The sequence below is a fragment of the Sprattus sprattus genome (assembly GCF_963457725.1).
Source record: "Sprattus sprattus genome assembly, chromosome: 16".
NCBI lineage: Eukaryota > Metazoa > Chordata > Actinopteri > Clupeiformes > Clupeidae > Sprattus > Sprattus sprattus.
The window spans coordinates 17,857,507-17,879,548 of record NC_137914.1 but is presented as its reverse complement, the minus strand read 5'-3'; the positions used below and the strand labels follow the sequence as shown (position 1 = coordinate 17,879,548).

The window sequence follows — 22,042 nt, the reverse complement described above, 5'->3', positions numbered from 1 at the left end:
TAATGGAAACAGACAAAAGTCTGAGCAAGATAATCGGCGTCAATCAGAGGTGCCATTAAACGACACCAGGCCTTTCAGAGGGTGTACGGACTTTCTTCAAATGGTTAATCAAAAGAAATGAAGTGATTCACATGTAAATACAGTTCAGTGAATCGCAGGCATAACTGTGTTGACTGCTACTGTGGACTGTGGCGATTGTTTGGTTAACAAACCGGTGCCTCTCTTTCTCCCTCCCTCCCTCCCTCTCTCTCGCTCACGTTCTCTCTCCTCTCTCTCTCAGTGTGAGGGAGCGCACGTCGATCTCCAACGGCCTGGTCGGCTGTGTCCGCATGCTGGACGTCAACAACATGGTGTACAACCTCCGGGAGAAGGGCGGCAACGTGCTGTACGGCACCGGGGTGGGCGAGTGCGGTAACAACCCGTGTCAGCCCAACCCCTGCAAGAACGGCGCCATCTGCCAGGCCAAGGAAGCCGAGATGTTCCACTGCAAGTGTGTCAACGGCTTCTCAGGTCAGTTTATCTCCCCCACTGCTTGGTACAGGATCTCTTTTTTGCCGTTTTTTTTTATGAGTATACCCCAAAGGGGAGGATTCAGAGGAAAGGCAAAATCAGGCCAATGCAGTGTGGAGCGGTGCAGTTGGTAAGAAACAGTTTTTCGCTCGTCTGATAAAAGAAAATGCCCTCCCTCAGCACGTCTCGCTCAGTTCAACACGAAGATCATTTTAATCGCATTCCCTCGTGACTGGTCCTCTTAAATGAAAAATATTTCATAGATGTTTTAAAATCCAGCTCAGGTCTTGTGCATTCTGTACTGGTCGTGATTTTTAATTACAAGAGCAGAGAGCTCTAATTAACGACGGCGGAGAGCAGTGGGATTGGAAGCAGAGGCAGCACTCGTACAGTAATTAGTGACCCAGAGCTTGTCCTACTGTAGGATATGGGAATAATGCAGGCCTGTTGGCAAGCACAAGTGCGCATCTTTCTCTGTGCTTCTCTTTGCTAGGGCAATGAGCTCACCCAAACAGCCAAGTGGGCAACAATACTGTGTGTGTGCTTTGAGGTCTTTGAGGTCACAGTTTTTTTTTTTTTATGAATTTGCGCAGATGTTTTCTTTTTTTCAGTATTTCCCCTCCAATTCGTATTTAGTTTAATGTCTCGAGAGACACACATGGCATTTTCAACCTCCACCAGCAACACTGTGTCCTCCCACTCACTCTGGGCGAGAGCGATGCTGGTGGTTGGCTATTAGCACCGGCAGCCAGCTCTCTCCCAGATGCCTTGGGCCTGCCCGGCATGTGTGTGTGTGTGTGTGTATGTAATTGGTCTGCAGGCGAGACTCTCCTTAATTGTGGCATCTGAGCTGCTCTAGTGGTGTGGTAACGACTCGCTCCCTGGCCCCTGCCCTCTGCCCGCCTGCTTGCCCGCAGCCCCTTCCGCCTGCCACCCACCTCCCCCGGCAGCCCCGCTCCACTGCCTCGGTGCTAACGAGAGCCTTATAGAAAGACTGTGTGGCGGATTTCTCTTTTAATACAAAGGCAAAACACACACACTCAGACGTGTGCGCCACTGCGACTCACTGAAGCTTTTCCCTCGTCTTTACAAAGACCCACACACACACAGAGCTCAGCCAAAGTGAATCATGCTAAAAAGGGCGGGATGAAGGAAAGAGAAAGAAAGAAGAAAAGTTCCTGGAGGAGAATACAGAGCAGGGACTGTTTCGTCCTGCAGATATAATCTGTCTCCGAGATATTAGTTTCTTCACACTGTGGTGTGTGGGCAGTTGATGTTTTCTCATCTAGAAATAATGTTTTTCCCTCATTGCCTCACCATTCCTCGAGTTTGTTGAATGGCGCCATTAATGATTGTGTAGCGAGTTTGGGTAACCGCATTGGAAAATGAGTTGTGTTAGAGAGAGGGAGAGAGAGAGAGAGAGAGAGAGAGAGAGAGGAGTGGAAATAGCGCTTGTGTTGGAGGCAGGAGCGCAGGCTGAGTGCTTCACTGAAGGGATGAATGTGGAGAATGAGGCTTTCATGTAAGAGGAGCGTGGCTCTGTGATGGTGGGCTGTGTGTATTTTCTGCGGCTTTCTTCAAACTCTCTCTTATTCACTGTCTCTTGTCCCACTCACTCTATTTCTCACTCCTCTCTCTCTCTCTCTCTCTCTCTCTTTTTGTCAGTCTATCTGTGACGCTCTTATTTTATCTACCCATTCCCTTTTCTCCCTCCCTCTCTCTCTCTCCCACCCCCCCCCCCCCCCTCTCTCTCCCTCTCTCTCTTTTCTCTCCTTATCTCTCTGTCGCTGTGAGATGGACATGTTGGCTGTCTCATACAGTGGCAGAGGCAAACTGAAGCCGAGCCTTCAGTACTCAGCGGGGGGCTTTCATTACCGCAGCCTCAACACCCCCCCCCCCTCCCCCTCTTTAGCCTGCAGCCAGCTTCCCTCTCCTTAATGATAGGAGAAATTCGGATGAATCCGGGCCTGATCCAGCGCCGCCGTCCAGGACCAATTTCAGCTCTCGGCTGCTCGTGGCACTCTGCTCTCCTCCAGTCCCTAATCTGGAGTTGTAATAATTCTAAATCCTATTAGAAAATGACCTCCATTACAGAATAAATCCTTGCCCCCACACAAAGAAGAAATGATAAAAAAAGAAGGTTCCAGAAAAGCCTGCAAAGGTTTTGATAATGCCAGGGTTATATGTATAATGGTATCTTATTCACAGGTTCTGTTTCTCTTTCCACACCACCTCCCTCTTTGTTTTGTTTACCTCGTTCCTCCCCTCCTCCTCTCTGCAGGCCCGACCTGTGCTGATGCCCATAACCCTTGTGACCCCAACAAATGCCACCGGTCCTCCCAGTGCCAGGTGCTGCCCGAGGGCGGCTACAAATGCGAATGTCCGATGGGCCGTGAAGGCAAGCACTGTGATAAAGGTACGTCTGCCTCCGAACCATTAATTATTTCAATAAACTGTATCCAAAAAGTAGGTATTTAAATGTAGGTTTTGAAGCAGTCCTTTGTAAGTCCTTTGTAATGCTCAGCCATGTTTAGAACAGTTTTTGTCCTCCTTGTGAATTAAAATATTTGCACATATGAAACACAACAAGCGAAAGAGTGAACAGCAGAAAGTTTGTTTTAACTACCGTGATGAGTGGAACGGTTCCGCTTAGAACGAGCGCTCCACCAGGGTGCCGCGTCAAGAGATAAGAGAGAGAGAACGAGAGGTGTTTATCTGGTCCCGCTTCAGCTCCTTACAGATAGTCGAGATGCAGCCGCAATGTTTCTCCCTCCCTCCTCCTCTACTGTTGTCGCCGCAGCGATGCTACATTTCGAACTTAAACTGGAATACCAAACACTGTGGTGGCCTGAGGGGCCTGGCAGCTGACTGGCAGAGATTTTGTGGCTGAGCCGCGGGTTGAGGCCCTGCTGATGCAGTTGTTAGTCGGCAGGTAGCTGCTGCAGTGGTGGAAGGAGGGGTGGGGGGGTTCCAGGCCACAGCTGGGGAGGAAGAGTGTAGCATCCGAGCCGTGTTTGAAGCCATCATACAAGGCTTTTTTCTCCATAAGCTCTCTGCCTTTTGTGTTGTATTCTTCTCTCTGTGTGTGTCCCTGTGCCCTTGGATGGTTGAAATTGTCATAGATTTTCAGATGCCAGAATGCTTGCCTGGTAATACATTTTGAGTATGTGTATTTATTTAACATGAAGAAAGAAAGAGGTAGATTTGTCATGAGGTGATAGATTGGTGCAAGACAGACAACAAGACACGAACATGAAGTTTGATAAATATAATTAGGACGTAAGAACAAAAAAATGATTAAATGCATGAGAACATAAAAAAACTGATGCCTTCAGTTGTTATAAGGAAGAAATAGGCTTAACTGCCATTTGAATAGAATTCTATACAGACAGATCTCAATGCAGATTAGCTCAGAGCAGTGCGATAATGAGTATCATTATCGCTTCTTTTCTGGTAGCCATGAATTATGAAGTTCTGAGATGCAGACATTGTGTTCTAATTTAGATATAGACTGACAGCTGTAGATGAAGACGCGCTTAAACAGGCTGTGTGCTTTTGCTCACAAGTACACATGCAGACATACGTAAAATCTCCTACTTCTCACACCTCGCCAGTAAAAGGCAGTGGAACAGAACAGAGCCAGGCGACTAGCCCCTTGACCAAGCAAGTCTCCATTACCAAGTGATTAAAATAAATGGAGGTGAAACCGAATCAATGACCAGGGAGCAACCATTGCAGTGGAGTGTATTTTTTCCTCTATTAAATCAATGAGATGAGTAATCGCATCAGTCAGCTGCACATCATGATTAATGAGATTTCACTCAGCCGAGAGTGTTCAGGAGAGAGGGTGAGAGAGGGAAAGAGAGAGGCAGAGAGGGAGGGAGGGAAAGAAAGAAAGAGGGCGAGAGTCAGGTAGAGCTAGAGAAAGCTGCTAGCCAGATGGAGTGTTGAATGAGCGGAGAGGTTGACCGCAGGTACTGTACGGGCACACGGTCCCTCCTCTTTGTCACCCCTCATCAGTCTACTCCAGTCTCTTATTCCCACTGACTGAGGAGGAGGGGGGGGATGAGGCAAGAGAAATGGCACTAATAAGTTGGGTCCCTCCCCGTCTGTCAGCGCCGGAGCTGGAGCATGAGCCTTAGCCTACCCCGGCACAGCGGTGGAGCTGCTGGATCAAAGAGTAAGGCCCGAGCCCAGGCCCCAGCCGAGGGAGCTGCGCTAATGCGCTCGGTGCAGCGGAGGGGGGCAGCCATGATTCACTCTCCCTTCACTGCACTGGGCTCAGTTCCGACAGACAGCCGTCTCGCCAGGCTCTGACTGCTGCCTTCCTTGTTGTGTCTACCGATTGTCTTTCTTTCATTTCTTTTCTTTCCAGCAGCTCGCTCATTCTTTTCTTTTTCCCCCTTTTTCTTGCTTTCGTTCTCTTTTCCTGCTGCTTTGTGCAGTTGTCAGCAGCCCCATTTTAGCAATAGCTAATTGGCTTCATAATCTCTGTCTCCCATCCCACCCCTGAATAAGCATGTGCTAATCCAGCGTAATTACCACAGAAAAAGCGAGCAGTTTTTGCTTAGCACCAGGTTATTGTGCGGGGGTGGGCTTTGTGTGTAAATGTTTGTGTGTCTGTGTGTGTGTGTGTCTCTGTGTGTGTGTGTTGTGTGTGTGTGTGTGTGTGTGTGTGTGTGTGTGTGTGTGTGTGTGTGTGTGTGTGTGTGTGCATGCGTGTGTGTGTGCACATGTTATCAAGGAAGCACCGGGCCCTTTAATCTCCGGCTCTGAAGCCATAGCCAGTTCGCTCTCTTGCAGTACTGTGGTGTGATGATGGACAAGCTGGTGAAATATGGTGTTTGTGTTCTACTTTGAATGTGGCTTATCTCCAGTGCTTACTTTTTTGTGTCCGTTTGTGTGTTGGTGTATCTGCAGTGTCTGATCGCAAAGGCGCTTACATTCCTGCCTTCACTGGAGACTCCTACCTGGTACTGAAGGGCCTTCATCTCTATGGACATGACCTTCGGTGAGCTAAGAAGAATGATTCAGTCAGGCTATTGTACCACTAGGACTATGAGTCACAATGATTGTGTTAGTATGAAGGTCCATACTCTGTCCCGCTTTTGTAGTATTCAGCTGACACATCTATTGCTCTCTTCATAGTCAAAAGGTCAGCATGACCGTGGTCCTCATGGCCAATGACTCCAATGGCATGATCTTGTACAATGGCCAGAAGACGGACGGAAAAGGGGATTTCATTTCGCTCTCTTTGAACGATGGCATCCTTGAGTTCAGATATGATCTGGGCAAGGGACCAGCAGTTATCAGGTAAGTGAAATTGAGATGCTGAAACCCGTGAGATTAGGATTGTGCATTGAAATTGCCATGGTAAAAGTTTCTACCTGCAACTGGCTTTTTATGTGGACTGTTTATTTCATGTGTGTGTTTGTTTTTGTTTGTGTGTAATATTTACAGGAGCAAAGAAAAGATCAAATTGAACGTCTGGAACACAGTAAACCTTGAGCGGGCAAACCGCAAGGGCGAGATCAACACCAACGGCAAGGATCCGGTCAAAGGAGAGTCACCGGTATGCCAGCTCTCCGAGCGCAGGAGTATGAGTGTGTGTGTGTGTGTGTGTGTGTCCATGTGGGTGTGTGCATGGGTGTCGCTCATGCATAGCGTGTGCTATTGTGCACGGCTCATCTCCAGGGCAACCCTTGGCTCCATATTTCTCCTCCGTGTGAGAGCTTAATGACGCAATGTGATGACTCAGTGCACAGAAGCTAATATATAGATATATATCAGTGCTTACACAGCATAACACGCCCAGAGGTTGAAACCATCCTCCCTAGGTCCTTTAATGAACTTCTAAATGTGGAGCCAGCGTTGCATTCTGGACAGGTTTTTTTTTTTTTGGTTGGCACCAGAAAAAAAAAATCATGAGCTTCTATGGCTGTGGATGAAGGAAATGGATGGTGCAGTGCTAAGCAATGCCTTGCATGTTTGGAAGGTGGAAAGGTCTTTTGGAATGCCTCTTGTTTCCTATGGCTATGTGCTCCTCTTGTCCGTGCTTTGGTGCAGTATGTTCATGGTATGTTCATGTATGCTGTTTGGTCTGGCTGCTGGGTACACAGTGCTTGGAATTGCATCCATTTGCTCAGCCCCACACTGTCTTATCATATAATAATATATCCTCCTGTTTAGTATTACTAATTAATACTAAGTAATCAGACAAAGAAGAGGAATAGAATAAAAAAGAGAAGAGCTGAAAATAGACTGACGAAGCAGACAAATAGACAGAACAAACGCAGTAATCAAGATAAAACTGTACAAAAGGGTGAACAAACAGGGCAAGACACTGGTGGGGGTAGACACTCAGACAATGACACTCAGGGAATGGCAGTCTGAGCCCATAAGGAAAGGCTGAGGTAACCTAAGTGAATAGAGGAAAGTGAGGGGCAAAGTAGGATAAGAAGTAGGGATGGGATAAGCTGGGGACCAGGAAATGGGTTTCAAGATAGGAAACAAAGAAGACAGACCATCAGGGAGATGGGGGGTGAGTTCCAGAGCTGACCGAAAAGAAAGCCGGGCTTTTTCCCCCCATGAAAACACAAACAGATCCAACCAAAGGAGGTATGATCCTTTGAAGTCTTATAATTGCATTAGACTGAATTCATTTGTGATTAGAACCGAGTACACAGGAGCATACCCACTTAACTCCCCTCATATGACACGGTTCAACTTTGTTTTTCTCATCGCTTGCTAGTGAAGCTAATTTAGTTTCAGTTAAGGCGGCAGAAAATCGTATTAAAAAAGGTCGAGGGTGAGAAGAGTGGAAGGCAGGGTAAGCGAGCGAGGGCGGGAGAGGGAGAGAAAGTGTGGTCTAGTTATGAAAAACTGTCTTCTAGCTCACAGGGGTGAACTCAGACCTTTTGGAGAATATCTCCTACACAGAAAATAAAAACCCTGTAACTATACTGCAGCAGTGCCACTGAAGTTCCTTTGTCGCAATTCCCTTGTCACACAACAGAAATAAACTGTGTGTGGGTGCAATTGTGTTGAATGCAGCCAAACTTCATGTGCCTCCTGATTTATTCTGAATGGTTATATGGAAGTTGCTGTAATTTGCACACCCCCTTGCATTTGGACCTTTCCCTGCTTGTGTAACTCTCTTTTTATGATATGTATTTATCAGTTTGCTTGCTTGTTTGTCAGTTAGTTTATTTATTTAGTTTGCTGCCTCTGCTGTAGCTTGGATTTGTTTCTTTAACTTCTCCATTTTTTTTCTCTCAATGTACTGACTTTTCTCTGTTTACTCTCTTCACTTCTTTCTCTGTTAACGTTTCCTTCCCCCACCTTACCCCCTTGCTCTTTTTTCTATCTTCTCTATGTGCTGTCTGGAAATAAGAAATCACGCAAGGTAATGACCGAAGTCTGATTCAGGCTGCTAGACATTTCATTTCCTCCAACGGCATCATCGAGTAGTCCGCCCGTCATCTCAGTCCCATACTCCATTCGATCAGATTAGACGGTGAAGGCAAATGGTGGTGGGGTTTATGGTTTTTTTTTTTTCATACTTCCATATGCCGGGAGGGAGGGAGGGAGAGAGAGAGACATTTCGTGAGCTCCGTTTGGCTTCTCCCTTAGGCCAGCTGGTACGGGGGCGGGTAGGGAGGGAATTATCTTTTGACCACCATTGTTTCACCACTCCTGATGCAACAATAAGCGTCTTCATTAGTTCTGCGTGGGAAGACCACGTTTTTTTTTGCGCACAGAGGGTGGATGTGGATGAGCAAAAGAACAAGAGAGAAAGCGAAAATAGAAAAAAAAGGAGTGAGCCAAACGGAGTTACATTTCTCATTTTTCCACTTTACATGAACTTGTTTGTTAGAACTGTTCTGACGTAACACACTCACACATTCACCTGCACGTCACATTGACTCACCCAACACATCAGCGCATGTCTGTAGACAGTAAACATGTCTCCTGCAACCTTTCGGCCCCACGGATGCAGGTAGGAGTTGTTGTTATTAGGGCCCTTTTTTGGCCTGCAGTCCACCCAAGTGTAACAGGAACGGGGCCAGATTGGAGGCTGGCTGCACCTGTTTGGCCCATCCACTAGATTGGACCCCACTCAAGGTGCACCGCCATGGAAGTGTAAGACTCAGCACGCCCACCCGCCACACCTCGGCGTACGAAAATGAGGTGGCCACGGTGCCAAGCATCAGACGCTCCGTCTCTCTTTTTTACCCCAGCAATTAACTTGGCTTTTCCCTCTGGCAATTATTGCCCTACATAAAATAAAGATCCTTAATTCTTCCGTGAGCAGAACCTCCCTGCGTAAAGTCCTGCTCTAATTGAAGCAATTTTCATGCAGGTTGGAGAACGCCGATTTCACAGTCGTCTGCAGCACAAATGATACACCAATTAAGGTTTACTGTTTGAAATCTGAAAGGTCCACAGAAGAATCACACGTTCATTATAGTCTTTCATTAAGAACCCATCCATATCAGTCGTTCTCATTTCGCTCGTTCAATTTCCCTGTTTTCTCTCATTCTTTTGTCTTATGTGCAGCCAGAATAATTTGCAGCTGAGAAAAAGGGACCCCGAATCAATTAGGTTTTGTAATACATTGAGGGTATTGATGCAGAAAAGCCCTAAAGTGAATGAGATTCATCAATAATCTGGCTGATGCATACTATCCTCTCTGATATTGATTCGTTATGCCTTAGCAGGTTTTTCTGCATAGCCAAAACTGCATACTGAATAAAACAGAATGGTACCGCTCAGAAGAAGATAAGGGTGCTTCATAAGACTAGCTCAGCCTCAGTGCACCTTAATGGGGCCGTTCTCATACCCCGTGATGTGTTTTTCAGAACCAGCACACTGATCTGAACCTGAAGGAATCTCTCTATGTGGGCGGGGCACCTGACTTCCGGCAGCTTGCGAGGGCGGCCTCGCTGAAGGACGGCTTCAAAGGGGCCATTCAGAAGGTGAGGGATTAGAACCTTAGGTGACCAGGGCAACACTTCACCCTTCTGTCTGTGTGAACCATATCCGTACTGTGTGTTGAGCACCACCTGCGTTGTGTTTGGACGGACACAGATCACTCTGATGGGCACAACCATCCTGAAGCCAGAAAACGCGCTGGATTCCCGCGACGTGTCCATGTTCAAGAGCCACCCCTGTTCCCAGGCCACCTGCCAGAACGGCGGCCGCTGCAACCCACTGCTAGACAGCTTTGAGTGTGTGTGTCAGCCCGGCTATATGGGCAATCACTGCCAGCTCGGTAAGTGTATCTCCCTATCTCACTATCTCTCTTTCTCTCGCTCTCTCGTTCTCTCTCTCTCTCTTTCGTTTTATTTTACTCTCTCTGTCTCATACACATGCCACCTCCTATCTCAACCCCAGAGGTGTTGTTATGCGGGGGCTGTCTGACTGTGTAATTTAATATCGGTCCTCTGACCATCCACTTACCCCACTTTCACATCTCCCCGCAGAACCCCTGTAATGACCTCATATCTCATTTCATATGCTTTGTACACACACACACACACGGGCCCACACACACCATACACTCGTTGCCACACAGATAGGTGCTCCGAATAATTTTTACCCCCACCAACCTCATTAACCTTGCCGTGGCTCACCGGTGTTTCTTTAACCTTAATTAAGCCACAAGAGCATGAAGACGACAATACATCAGGACCTCCTTTGCCTCCGGTTTAATTAAGAGTTACTGTGTTTTGCTATCGATTGATGCAGCCTTTGACTTCCTTCACTTCTTTTTCCCTCCTCTCCACAGTGATCCACGAGAAGTCCGCTGGGGAGACCGAGGCCATCACCTTTGACGGCAGGACGTTCATCGAGTATCACAATGGCGTCACAAAGAGGTAAGATGAACAACTGGGAGGGCCCTGTCTGTCATCAGAACACCCACACATCCCTCTGAGGCGGCTTCCCGTAAGAGCAGAATTATCTGTGACACCACCACCCTACCCCTTCCCTCCAGCCCCTCCTCTCCCCTCCTCCCCATAGTCTCGTTCAGCAAATTGCGATGACTGAACTGATTACTTCGTCCCCATTTTCCGCCGCGCCTCTCTACTTTAGCTAATAGCTTGTCCCCATCCCTCACAGAGATTCCAGGGCCACGGCTGCTCTTGGTCTTCAGTGAATCTTGCTAATTAGTGCAGCCGCTCCAATTAAAGTGCAGGCCCCCTGAGCGCACACACACGTCTTGGCCTGGCTGATGAATCTCTGCCGTCCCCCAACCACACATCCACCCAACCACCCACCAACGACTTAGCCACTGACCTCTCTCCCACATCATTCAGAGGCCATGTTTAAATTCTCCCTCTGTATGTCATTGCTACTAATTGCCTTCTTGTACAGGCATGAGATAATGGTGGCTTTCTACGGGATCCTCACGTGCGCTATTCTACATTCTGTCTTCCGAGGGTCAATCCAGAAGTCAATATTTGAATAATCTCATAGTTCCCAATGGATGGAGGGAGATCCACTCCCCTCTCACATTTATCCTATTACTGTCACTATATGCTGTGTAAGATGCAAGAAGCAGGGATGAAACGGCTCTGAACGTTTGACCCCAGATATGTGAAGCATAGCATTCAAATCCTGCATAATACCAGCATATGTTATTTCTGCAACTGCTGTACAGTAAGCCACTCAGCACGGATAATGAGGTAGACTGTCACATAATCTTGCAATGTAGAGTGCAAATCGTCACAGTTGCTGCAGGAAAGCACTCAGGTTTGTTCCCGGCGGCTGTCGTCCAAGCTCTGTTTGTTCATGTCTGCCTGGAGAGCTGTTGCTTCTGTTTCTTGTCCCTGTCCCTCTGTCCTTCTGTCTTCCTCTCTGTATGTCAGTCTCTGTCTGTCTGTCTGTCTGTCTGTCTGTCTGTTCGTCTGTCTTAAATGAGTGTTCCTTGTTGTCTCTCCTCTGCACTCAAAGCCAACTGACCAATGAGATCCCAGAGTAAGTAAACCAGACGAGAACTGGGATGGACATGATTCACGACAGACTAACCTTTCAGTTGATCCATCCTTGATAGTTAACCTTGATAAATAATCATTCTGGAATGATCTAATCACTCATGTACATAGGAACTGAGGTAGATAGCTATTTGTCAGTGAGACAGGGCCCATCTCAGCCATTTTTTTATTCAGATGTTTTTTTTTTTTATCAGTGAACATTTTTGACAAGATGAATTGTAATCTCCATAGAGCAATGCATGTTTGGCATGTCTGATAAGCATTGTGTTATTAACTATAGGGTATCCAGGAAGAGACCTCTCTGGACAATGTGCATGGTTAGAAAAGAACAAGCACCGTGCTCTGGGTGTTATTAACTGCTATGTTGACATGTATGAGATCCCTTTTTAACTGCAAGTATTTGTCCATGTTCTGGAGGCTTTTTAGACTGGCTTTTATGTGAATAGGGCTTTCAATAAGACATTACTGACTTGAATGTCTTTTTTAATTGACCTATTAATAAAATGCAGGATTTATAGTTCCTTTTTACAACTTCTTTTTTTTCTGTCCCACAATATAATTAGCTGTCTGAGTGACTGTGTGGAACTCCTACAAAGTCAGGGCTTGATTTATTTTTGATCATGCTAAGTAGGTCCGAAACAGCCCATTCAGCATTCGGGCCACGAGCGCTATGTTTGTCAAAATCTTCAACTGTAATTTCCAATAATTGCGTTCCACAGGCAAAAAAAAAACTATATGACACATTTATCAAGGATTTGTCAAAAAAGAGGCCCCGTTTGTAATATCCCTGAAAGTCCAGACGAGAGCATGGCCACCGACATCAATAACAGTTAGGGACAAGCCTTCTCTGAGCCGCTCCGAGACTGCCCAGCCAGTAATGGATGTCACTTCCTGTAAAAATGAGAAGTAGGATTAGAACGAATGTCACCCAGGGAAACTTGGCGAACTTCTCAGAATGAGTGCCATCAATTCAATATGATTTGGTTGTTGAGCAGAGGGCCTTACAAGTTAATGAATGCCTCAGGGGACATTAACAAAGGGGCTGTGTCCATCCACCCAGGAATAATATTTCTGTGACTATTTACTGCAGTGCCAATCTGTCTTCATTCTCCCTGCCCTGTCCTGTAACTTGGGATCCATTACCACATGCCTCATTATTCCATAGGCCAGAGCTGATGCGGCTGTGCTTTGCCATAATTGGACATTTGACCCCATTCGGTCCAAATTGAAAATCTGTTCTTAAACCCATTTCGGCAAAGTGGTAGTTTGATGTTTTACTCAAATGTGCCCATTTGCAGACGCACAGACACACACATACTCACACGCTTACAAACACACACCTACACACAGACACACACACACACACACACACACACACACACTACACACTACACACGCCGCATCTATTCCAGAGACACTCATGTTCACTAGAATACACAATGTTTTCAAACAGGGAGAATGAAGCCATTGTTGACACAGTGCAGTTACCACATGATGGGATGGAACAGAGCCGAGCCTTCAAGAGCTCCTACAACCCCCCATGCTCACAGTGGGCCTGTGTTTGCCTACTGAGGATGACCTCACTCAATGCCCCACCATTGCCAGTGCAATGGCTGTGAACAGTAGCTAGTACAACAGTTGCACAGCAAGGCATTTGCTGACATGCTTTGGCCCCTGTTCACAAAACCACCTCTCCGCCAATGCCAATCCAGTTGCGTTGCCTGGGTTACGCTGACCCGCTAGGAAGTGAGTGAGGTAGAGATCTACCCTTTTTTTGCGCCTCCAGTGCTTATTGCATGCCCTCCATTTTCTCTACTGCTCCTTTAAGTCCCGAGTCACTGGAGAACCCTTCTGACCAGAGGTGAGTGCCCACCGGCCGTGTCGGGCCGCCGCTGGCATGCCATCCCTCACCCTCACTCCCCCTTACCCAACCCCCTCAATCCGCTACCACTCAAAGCCAAGGCAGAGAGGGCCATCTCTGGGGTGGCAGGGTCAAGTTTAGTATCCGTGACTGTTAGCAGCCTTCACAGGCAAATTACAAATGACACATCCTACTGATGGGGTTATGTTCCAATCAAATGTAATGAAAACTATGTAATATAATTTACTTTAAAGATATGAAAGAATGTCTGCTACCTACAGACAGGTGAGCTGAAAATCTGCGACATATTCTTAGCTTTATTAAGAGCTAGACTGAGAAATAGTGTACTGAAATGGTCATGGTGAAAGAGTGACCCGCAAGTGCTGCCCCCACCCCACCCTACCCCACCCCTCTTGAAGCTCTGACTGGTAGCCATGTGTGGAATGGCCCTGCAGAAAGAGTCCAATCAGCAGAACATGTGTGTGTCTTAAGGGTGGGAGGATGGAAGAAAGAGAGATGGGGTACGGAGAGCTGCTGAATTCAATTATACCGAATAATTTTCCGGCTTTGGTTTATTACTGCCCCGTCTAAAACAATTTGCGTAATGACATTTTTTTCAATTAGTGGGGGGAAAAAATTTAGCATTTTAATTTGCAATGGCGTCACTGGTCTGAGACATATGGGTGTATACCCGGCGCTCATGCTGTAAGAGGGACCTTCCCTGCTCCTTTCCCTGATGAAAGTGCACTTTTTCAGGCTTAACGTAGGACAGCTTCACTCTTCGAGCCCCACCTCTCCCTACGGCGTGAGGTAAATTTGAGATGGCACATTGCCTCTGGGCTTGCCTGGGACATCACAGCAACCTGACAGCATGATTGAGCCCCGTATTAAGACCAACATGCTACTGCTTGATTCTGGACTCTTTTGTCTTGGCCAGGTGAAATACTAGCGATGAATGGTGAATATGAATTCATGGGTATACATATATAAGTATGCACTTTATATAGAAATGAAATTAATATTCATATGTGTATACGTGTGCATATATGTGTACTGTATGAATTCACAGCACAAACTCCAATTACAAAAAAACAAAAAAACACAAAAAAATCATACCCCAAAATATCCAAGTGTATTATATGCCCTGTGCTGCGTGGTTCTAGGAAAGAGTAGACATGTGTCCACATACTGCAGCTTTGCCTCAGTGACCTCTCACTTTGGGCTGCTCACCGGACCTGACAGACCTGGAGAGGGAGCTGTTGATTTGATCTCCTGCTATGGTCTGATATGGTGTGAAGATGCGTACGGAGTCGACATCTGCTTTTTCTTTTTGTCTTGTGTTTCTTGTGTGTCTTGTGTGTGTGTGTGTGTGTCTGTCTCGTCACCAGGTGTGTACCGTGTCTGTGTTTTCTGTTCACCGTGGCTCTTGTTTCTGTGCTAAGCTCCATGCTGTTTTGTCTCGTTATGGGCTGTTTGTTCTTTGTGTTTGCTATGTTTGTGTCGGCCGTCTAACCACTGTTTAGGTGCACCACGGAAAAGCACACACGCACATACACACTGAAATAACACACACACACATACACACTGAAATAACACACTTTCTCAGACCTACACACACACAAACACACACCCGCTCTGTTTACCTCATACACTATGCCATTACCTCTATGGACATTTCCTCAGGGAAGCGACAGAGAACAAAAGGAACCGTTGTTTAAAAATAGCCTTCCCCCCTCAGGAGCGCATTTATGGGCGCGCAGAGTCATGAGGTGGAAGGCTGTGTTAGTTGTTCCAGAGACATACACATCCCTCCCGGACCCCGGCGGCAGCTTAGTGGCTCCTGGGCTGACAGCTGTGACAACGCTGCCGTTCCCAACAGGCCCAAGCGGATTTCGCAGGTCCTTGCCTCTCCTCGCTTGGGCCCCGGCAGGGGGGGAGCGTCCTGGGAGCGAGATCAAAAAGGCGCTCCTACGGCAATTAATGCATCTGCATCTGTTCCCCCTGATCTCCCAGCGCAGAGAGACAGAGGCTGGCTGCTCACGCGAGACACAGCAGGGCGGAGTGCTCGCATCTCAAAAAACCCGCCATCACCCCAGAGCGTGACACCAGCCCCAACTCACTCTCTCACTCACGCACACACACAGATACACGCAAACACAAACTCAACACAGATACACTACCTTACACATCTGCTGCTGCATAGGTGAATACATTCTAAATCTCAAGGTCTTCACCTTCACAGCATTGTTGTGATTAAAAATTGTGTCTTCCGGTTGTTTCTCCTTTAATAATATATAAAAACAAGTCATCATAGGACCCATGCAGAGCCATGCAGATGAGACACAAACACGCTCACACTTCTCCATGGTTCTCACCACAATCTGACCCAGCTTTAGCATCCACACCCTCCAGAAACCAGCGCCAGGATTAGTCTCACTCTCCTCCTGCAGATCCAATTACCAGACCCTGAAAACCACAATCCCCTCAGCCAATGAGGCAAGGGATGAGTGAGGGCAGCGCCTCCTCACAGCCCCTCTTCCTCAAGGCTCTATTTATCTCCCTTTCCTTCCCTCCTTCCCGTTAATGAAAGAGTAACTCATTGCCATCCCTCTCTTTCTCTCTCTCTCTCTCTCTCTCTTTCTCCTCCTCCTCCTCTCGCATCGCCAGTGAGAAGGCCTTGCTGGTGAACAAGTTTGAGCTGAGCATCAAGACGGAGGCCACGCAAGGCCTGATCCTGTGGAGCGGCAAGGGCGTTGAGCGCTCCGACTACATCGCCCTGGCTATCGTGGACGGCCGCGTGCAGATGACCTATGACCTGGGCTCTAAGCCGGTTGTCCTTCGTTCGTCCGTGCGCGTCAACACCAACCGCTGGATCCGCATCAAGGCCAGCAGGTAAGGAGGGAGGGCTCAGTCATCATGTCAGTATGCTGAGGAATGCAGATGGGTCATATAGAGTGGGTGAGAGTCACACTGAATGTGAAAGAAATTTCCCTTCCTTTCTCGTCTTTTCATTCTTTTTTTCTTTCTCTTTCTCTCTCCTGCACCAGGGCTCTCAGGGACGGCTCCCTGCAGGTTGGTAACGAGGCCGCGGTGACGGGGTCGTCGCCCCTGGCAGCGACCCAGCTGGACACGGACGGCGCTCTCTGGCTGGGTAAGTCTTCCCATATATTCCTCTCCTCATCCACCCCTCTGAATTCATCCCCACCACTCGCCAACTCAGTAACCCTCCTCCCTTTCACACACTTCTATTCGCACACACCATTCTCAATTCTGCTCCCACAGTCTAAATCGGAGAGTAAGCCAGCCCTGGAGACTATTATGGATGCTCTACATGGCCATGCTCTAGTAATAAGTACAAACAGAACAAATTCAGAGCAAGTATTGACCCCAAAGTGAAAGGAGCCTGGCGGCTTGTTAAAATGGGGTAGACATTAAAAATAACAAAGGCTGTCTTCTTATCTACAAGGGAAAAAAACGAGGAGAGGGGGGAATCTAATCCTGAGTTTGCTTTAAAGCTACTCACTCACTCACTTTTTTATTATGGGCATAAAAAAGGGGAAGCAGCATTGATTAGAAAAGTTGGGGGGATTCTAAAAGTTTCTAAATGCACAAATGCTATGTGTCAGAGAGATATTAGTGTGAATGGTAAAATAGAGGTGATGAGTAGCAATGCCAAAAGCATATTTATGTTGTTGTTTGCAAAGCATTTCATTATGCAAATGTTGTTTTCGAACTGTTGTGATGAAATAAACATGCAACTTTAGTGGGTTGAGGACCGATTTCTTAAGGATGTACTATCGAGTCAGTCATAGTGTACTACGTATACAGCTTCACAAATTAATATTTTCAATTTGTTGTTAAAGATAGATGCAAGCAAACATGACTAACTTCACGTTTAAGTTGGTTAGGCTTACTTATGACCAGGATTGAAAAAAATACAATACAATAGGATCACTAGGTGAAAACTTTGGTCACAGAACGTTCTGTCTTGGGCAACTGTAGAATGTAGGTAATAATAATGGTAAATTGTTGTCACTGGTTTCATCAATATTACTACATCAATACAATACTTTCTATGTTCAGAGATGTGCTATGCCCTCAAATATTAATACCGCTCACTCGCAACAACCCCCCTGACACTAACCCCCCATGCTTTTTTAGGCAAGGAGTACTCGAGTTGTAAAATTATGTCCTCGTGCCACCCTTAGTGCCTGCATGTGTGTGTGTGTGTGTGTGTGTCTGTGTGTCTGTGTGTCTGTGTGTCTGTGTGTGTGTGTGTGTGTGTGTGTGTGTGTGTGTGTGTGTGTGTGTGTGTGTGTGTATATGTGTGTGTGTGTGTGCGCGTGCACAGGGCCTAAGCCCTCCTCTCCTTAATGTCTTGGAACAGGTGCTGAGGATGCCCTGCAGCGAAATTACATTATCCTCAGGCTGCCCTCAAATCAAGAGCTGCCTCTTTAAATCCACCTTTTCATATCGCATTATTTATTCAGTTGTTCATCTGTAACCTGCTTGAAATTAGCTTCGTCCGCCGCCCCCCCCCCCCCCCCCACAGGCTCACAACACGATTAAAGGGGACGCAGAGGAGTAGTATAAAAGAAAAACACAGCAGAACTTAGACTTGGGTCGCAAAAAGAGTTCAAGGGCCAAGTGTTTGTAGCCCGGAGAAGATCGAGTGAGAGCTGTAGAGTGAGACTGGGTGCGGAAAAATATATCAAACGACCTCGTCGTCCTTGGGGAGAGTTGGTGTATCTTTGCTGCCGAGCTGTCAGTGTAGATCCCCCCCTCCAGGCACGTGAGCAGAGACAGTGTGTTTGATCTCTACACCTGCTAATGAGAGTTACACCTCTATTACACCTCGCAGTGCTCCCCACTCTTGAGGTTAAGATCATTCACCTAGTTCAGCAACTCTCTCATTTTCCCTTTGTCTCCCATGACTCTTTGGCTGTTGCTTTCGTACTTTTCTTCCTCAGAACGCAACCGTCTTGTATTCACCATACATGCATTCTCGTCATTTTATTACTCTATTCGTCCAATGCTGCTGACCTTTCCTCTTCCTTAATGTGTTGACCCTGTGCTTTCAACGGTTCTAAGCTACAGAGTAGAGTGTAATTGGGACTGAATGTGTGTTTAGTGTACAGATTGTCTGCTTCTGTTGTGTTTAAAAGCCAATTCTCCCTCTTTTCTATCCCCAGGAGGTTTGGAGGAGTTGTCTGCGGCGCGTCGGCTGCCAAAGGCATACAGCACAGGCTTTGTGGGCTGTGTGAAGGACGTGACCGTGGACGGTGTGGAACTGCATCTGGTGGAGGACGCCTTAAACAGTCCTAAAATTTTACACTGTTCCGCCAAATAGCCGGTCACAGCCTCATTCCCTCCGAAACAAAAAAGATAAGAAAAGAAAAGAGGAAAAAAAATCGCCATGTCTACTGCTGTAATTATTTTCTATTTTTGTATACTTTTCATCGCTTTTTATATTGGGAAAAAAATATGTTGTTTTAATTTTTGTTTCATTTTTTTTATTTCTTTTTTTGATCTGCACCTCCATGCGTAATCCCCCTCACCCTGTTAAATGCAAATGTTGGTGTCATGATGTACATGGTGTCACAAGGAAAAAAAAGTTGTATTATGTATGTTTTGTTGTTTTAAAACAAAAAGCATAACCTTGCTCATTACTTGAACAGTAACAAACGACATTGGTGCTGTGGTCTTCTCTTGATTGCCTTCTCTTAGTGCCATAATTCTCCATGCAGTGCAGTACCTAGACATTCCACTGGGCAGTTTTCTTTACTCACCATTACTGTATTCAACAGGCCAACCTGAACTGAACACGAAGTCTTCTATAAGCTTGCTACACAGTGATGCATTTTCTGTAACAAAAATCAAATTGTGTCTATGGCAGTGCTCCAAATACCAACTTAGCTGAGACCATTTAGACAGATTTCTTATAGTTGATTCCTTTTTATTTGTTAGTTCGTTGTTGCTGTTTTTTTTTCAAAGGATCAAATCCCTCTCTAACACCAAACCTAACTGCAGAAATGCTAACCGTGCGAGAAGAACATATCATATTAGCAAGCATCAATCACTTTGAATTGTAATTGATGAAATGTAAACAACGAATGCATCATATCCTAAAACATAAGACTGTGAATATGGACAAATAATGTTTGTTTTTTTTCTGTATGGATTGTTCTTCACATGTGTTGTGCGTCATAAATTCTGAAAAACAGTAAATCTACTAACAAACCCGTGTTGCATGCAGCTCCTAATGACAGATTCATTTTGCATTGGTTTCAATGTTCAGGGCAACAGTGGCTGTTGTGTCAGAGGGGAGGACACAGCAGTGGGTGTGCTCTGTATTGGAAAAGGTTCCATCACGTTCTTCTGATTAAAATATTTGATCACCTGAATAAGAAAAAGTATATAAATATATATATAAATATATAAATATTTAACTTTTTTATATTTGTTGTTTGTTATTCTAAAAGTTTTATATTTGTTGGACGATTAGAAGAAAAAAAAATTGTGAGAGTTGTAATTTCAACCCTCCATGTGGAGGCGCTGTAGCACAGGTTGAAGAAATCAGAGAAGGGAAAGCGTGAGAGAGTGAATGAACCCTCTCTAGGGAGGCCAGAGCACTGAGATTTCCTCAGAATGTTCAGATGTTACATAAAGTCCTGAAGTGTTGAACAATTCACAGCCGTTTTATTATTCTAATTTTAAATGCAAACATTATTTTTCGGAATTGCTCTCAGCTCTTGCTGTGAAAAAAAGGGATTATGTAACACGTAAGGCCCTTGCATTTTAGGACTGCCGCTGGAAAAACAGCAGTGAAAATGAATAATATTAACAAGCAAGCATATTACAATAGCAAGTGAGAATAATGCATGGGTTTGTATTGTCAAGATGAACTTTTTGTAACATGTCTGTGGACATATGCAATGCAATTGCTCCTATTGCTGGCCCAGTTCAAGAATGAACACATTTTCTCGGAGAATACAACATATGTGACAAAGATCAAACCTATTTGTTCGAGAGCATCACAATCCTGTGAAATATAAATTTGTAATAATTACCCACCCCTGACTTTCCCCATCAGTGAAAGAGACCATTTTGTACAGCCTCACCATTTTCCATGTAAATGTAACGATGTGTAACTGTGGAGGTTTTGTTTTAGTATAATACACTGGAACCCATTCTGACTTCTGTCTAGTCACTACACATTTTATGATGTTCCTATGTCTTAGGGGGAGGGGCGGGGTAAGGAGCCATAAGGACATTTTGTGGGGGTGTTTTTGTTTGAGTGGTATTTGAGGGGATTTTCAAGGGTTCCACCTCCAAGGTCAAAATCAGGAACCTTCTCACGAGTGCGAAAGCTATGAGGAACATCCACCATGCACTGAGTCTGTCAGGAACGAAAAAGCAATTCCATCTTTCTTTTGTTTCCTCAGTTTGTTTATTCCTTTTTTTCTGTGGACACACAAACATTGTTTCTCAAATGGTCCAGTCACTGAGCATAAGAAGGGAAATCCTGTGTGTGTGGTAGAACGTCGCTCAAAAGGACAAAAAGTATGTGGGCTCGTGAAAATGACCAGAAATATTAACAGTGGACGTCTAAGGAGGAAAACCTGTCGAAGAATTGCCTTAAATCAGATCATCACTCAATGGTGACCAAACTGTGTTCCATACTGTTCTGTGCTCTCACTTAAGCCAGTATACTAGTCCCATCCCCATCATGTAAATTAATACATTTTGTTGATAATAATAATAATAATAATAATGCATAATTCCAGAGGGCCTCGTTAAAAACTAAAATATTCTGGGCTCTGCAAATATACTATTTACTGTATAAATATGATTTTCAGTTTCTTATTTATGTCTTCATATGGATTTCCAGACTGGCCTTTGAAAACTACTGTTATTGAGTGAAATATTACTGAAAGGCAGTGCACAGAATGAGAGGGGCATGATGTTACCATTACTAACTTTATTACTTGTGTCTTGTGTTCCTACCACCATGAAATAAAGTGTAAAAATCAAAGTATTGGACTCTGTAACTGCTCTGTGAAACAGTCTTAACGGTCTTTTATCAAATGATTTGACCAGAACTTTTCACCTGCATTAAGAATAGTGTCTATCATTCAAGTTGTGTCATTCAGGGGAAAAACTGAATAGTAACGAAAGGTCAAAATGGCATCAGGAATAATACTGCAATACCATCTCTTTCTCTGAAGGGCAAATTGAAATGGCATCTGATATGGAAAGGCAAATGTAGCCTCAAGATGGCAATAGGAGATTAGTCCAAGAGATTTTCTCATGACAGCCAATAGCAAATATCCATTTTTTTTTTCAAATGGGAAGGGAAATAGTGATGAAATGATCCAATCACCCCTGGAAAAGAGGAGGCTTCTGTCTATGTTTTTATGCATCCACCAGTGAAATAAAGGGGCCTTTTTACTGCTCATAACAAGGACTCATTTGTCTGACCATGTCAGGGTCTCTATGTTTCCCATTGTTCATCCCCATGGACTTTTATTTGGGACCACAGGACTTTAAAGTCCTCGGGCTAGAAGGTCATGGGACCATCTTGGACCTGGTCTCTATAGGCCAATCAAGTTTGGTCTGTGCTATACTGAGTCAAAATGTGCATCACTGGAGAACTTTGAGAGAGGAAATTGTG

General features: G+C 45.5%; 1 protein-coding gene across 1 annotated transcript in view; it reads left to right on the top strand.

Annotated features, from left to right (window-relative positions):
- Nucleotides 1–19,284, top strand: part of agrn (agrin) — a gene marked incomplete at its 5' end in the record, with an annotated part of 200,835 nt that extends 181,551 nt beyond the window's left edge. The window contains 13 exon segments of the mRNA XM_080853360.1: nt 281–510; nt 2,792–2,926; nt 5,431–5,521; nt 5,659–5,823; nt 5,971–6,082; nt 9,372–9,488; nt 9,601–9,784; nt 10,301–10,388; nt 11,467–11,490; nt 13,336–13,368; nt 16,036–16,260; nt 16,416–16,519; nt 18,561–19,284. Coding sequence (XP_080709486.1) covers nt 281–510; nt 2,792–2,926; nt 5,431–5,521; nt 5,659–5,823; nt 5,971–6,082; nt 9,372–9,488; nt 9,601–9,784; nt 10,301–10,388; nt 11,467–11,490; nt 13,336–13,368; nt 16,036–16,260; nt 16,416–16,519; nt 18,561–18,718 — 1,666 coding nt within the window. The 3' untranslated portion in view covers nt 18,719–19,284.
- Nucleotides 19,285–22,042: the final 2,758 nt, after the last annotated feature.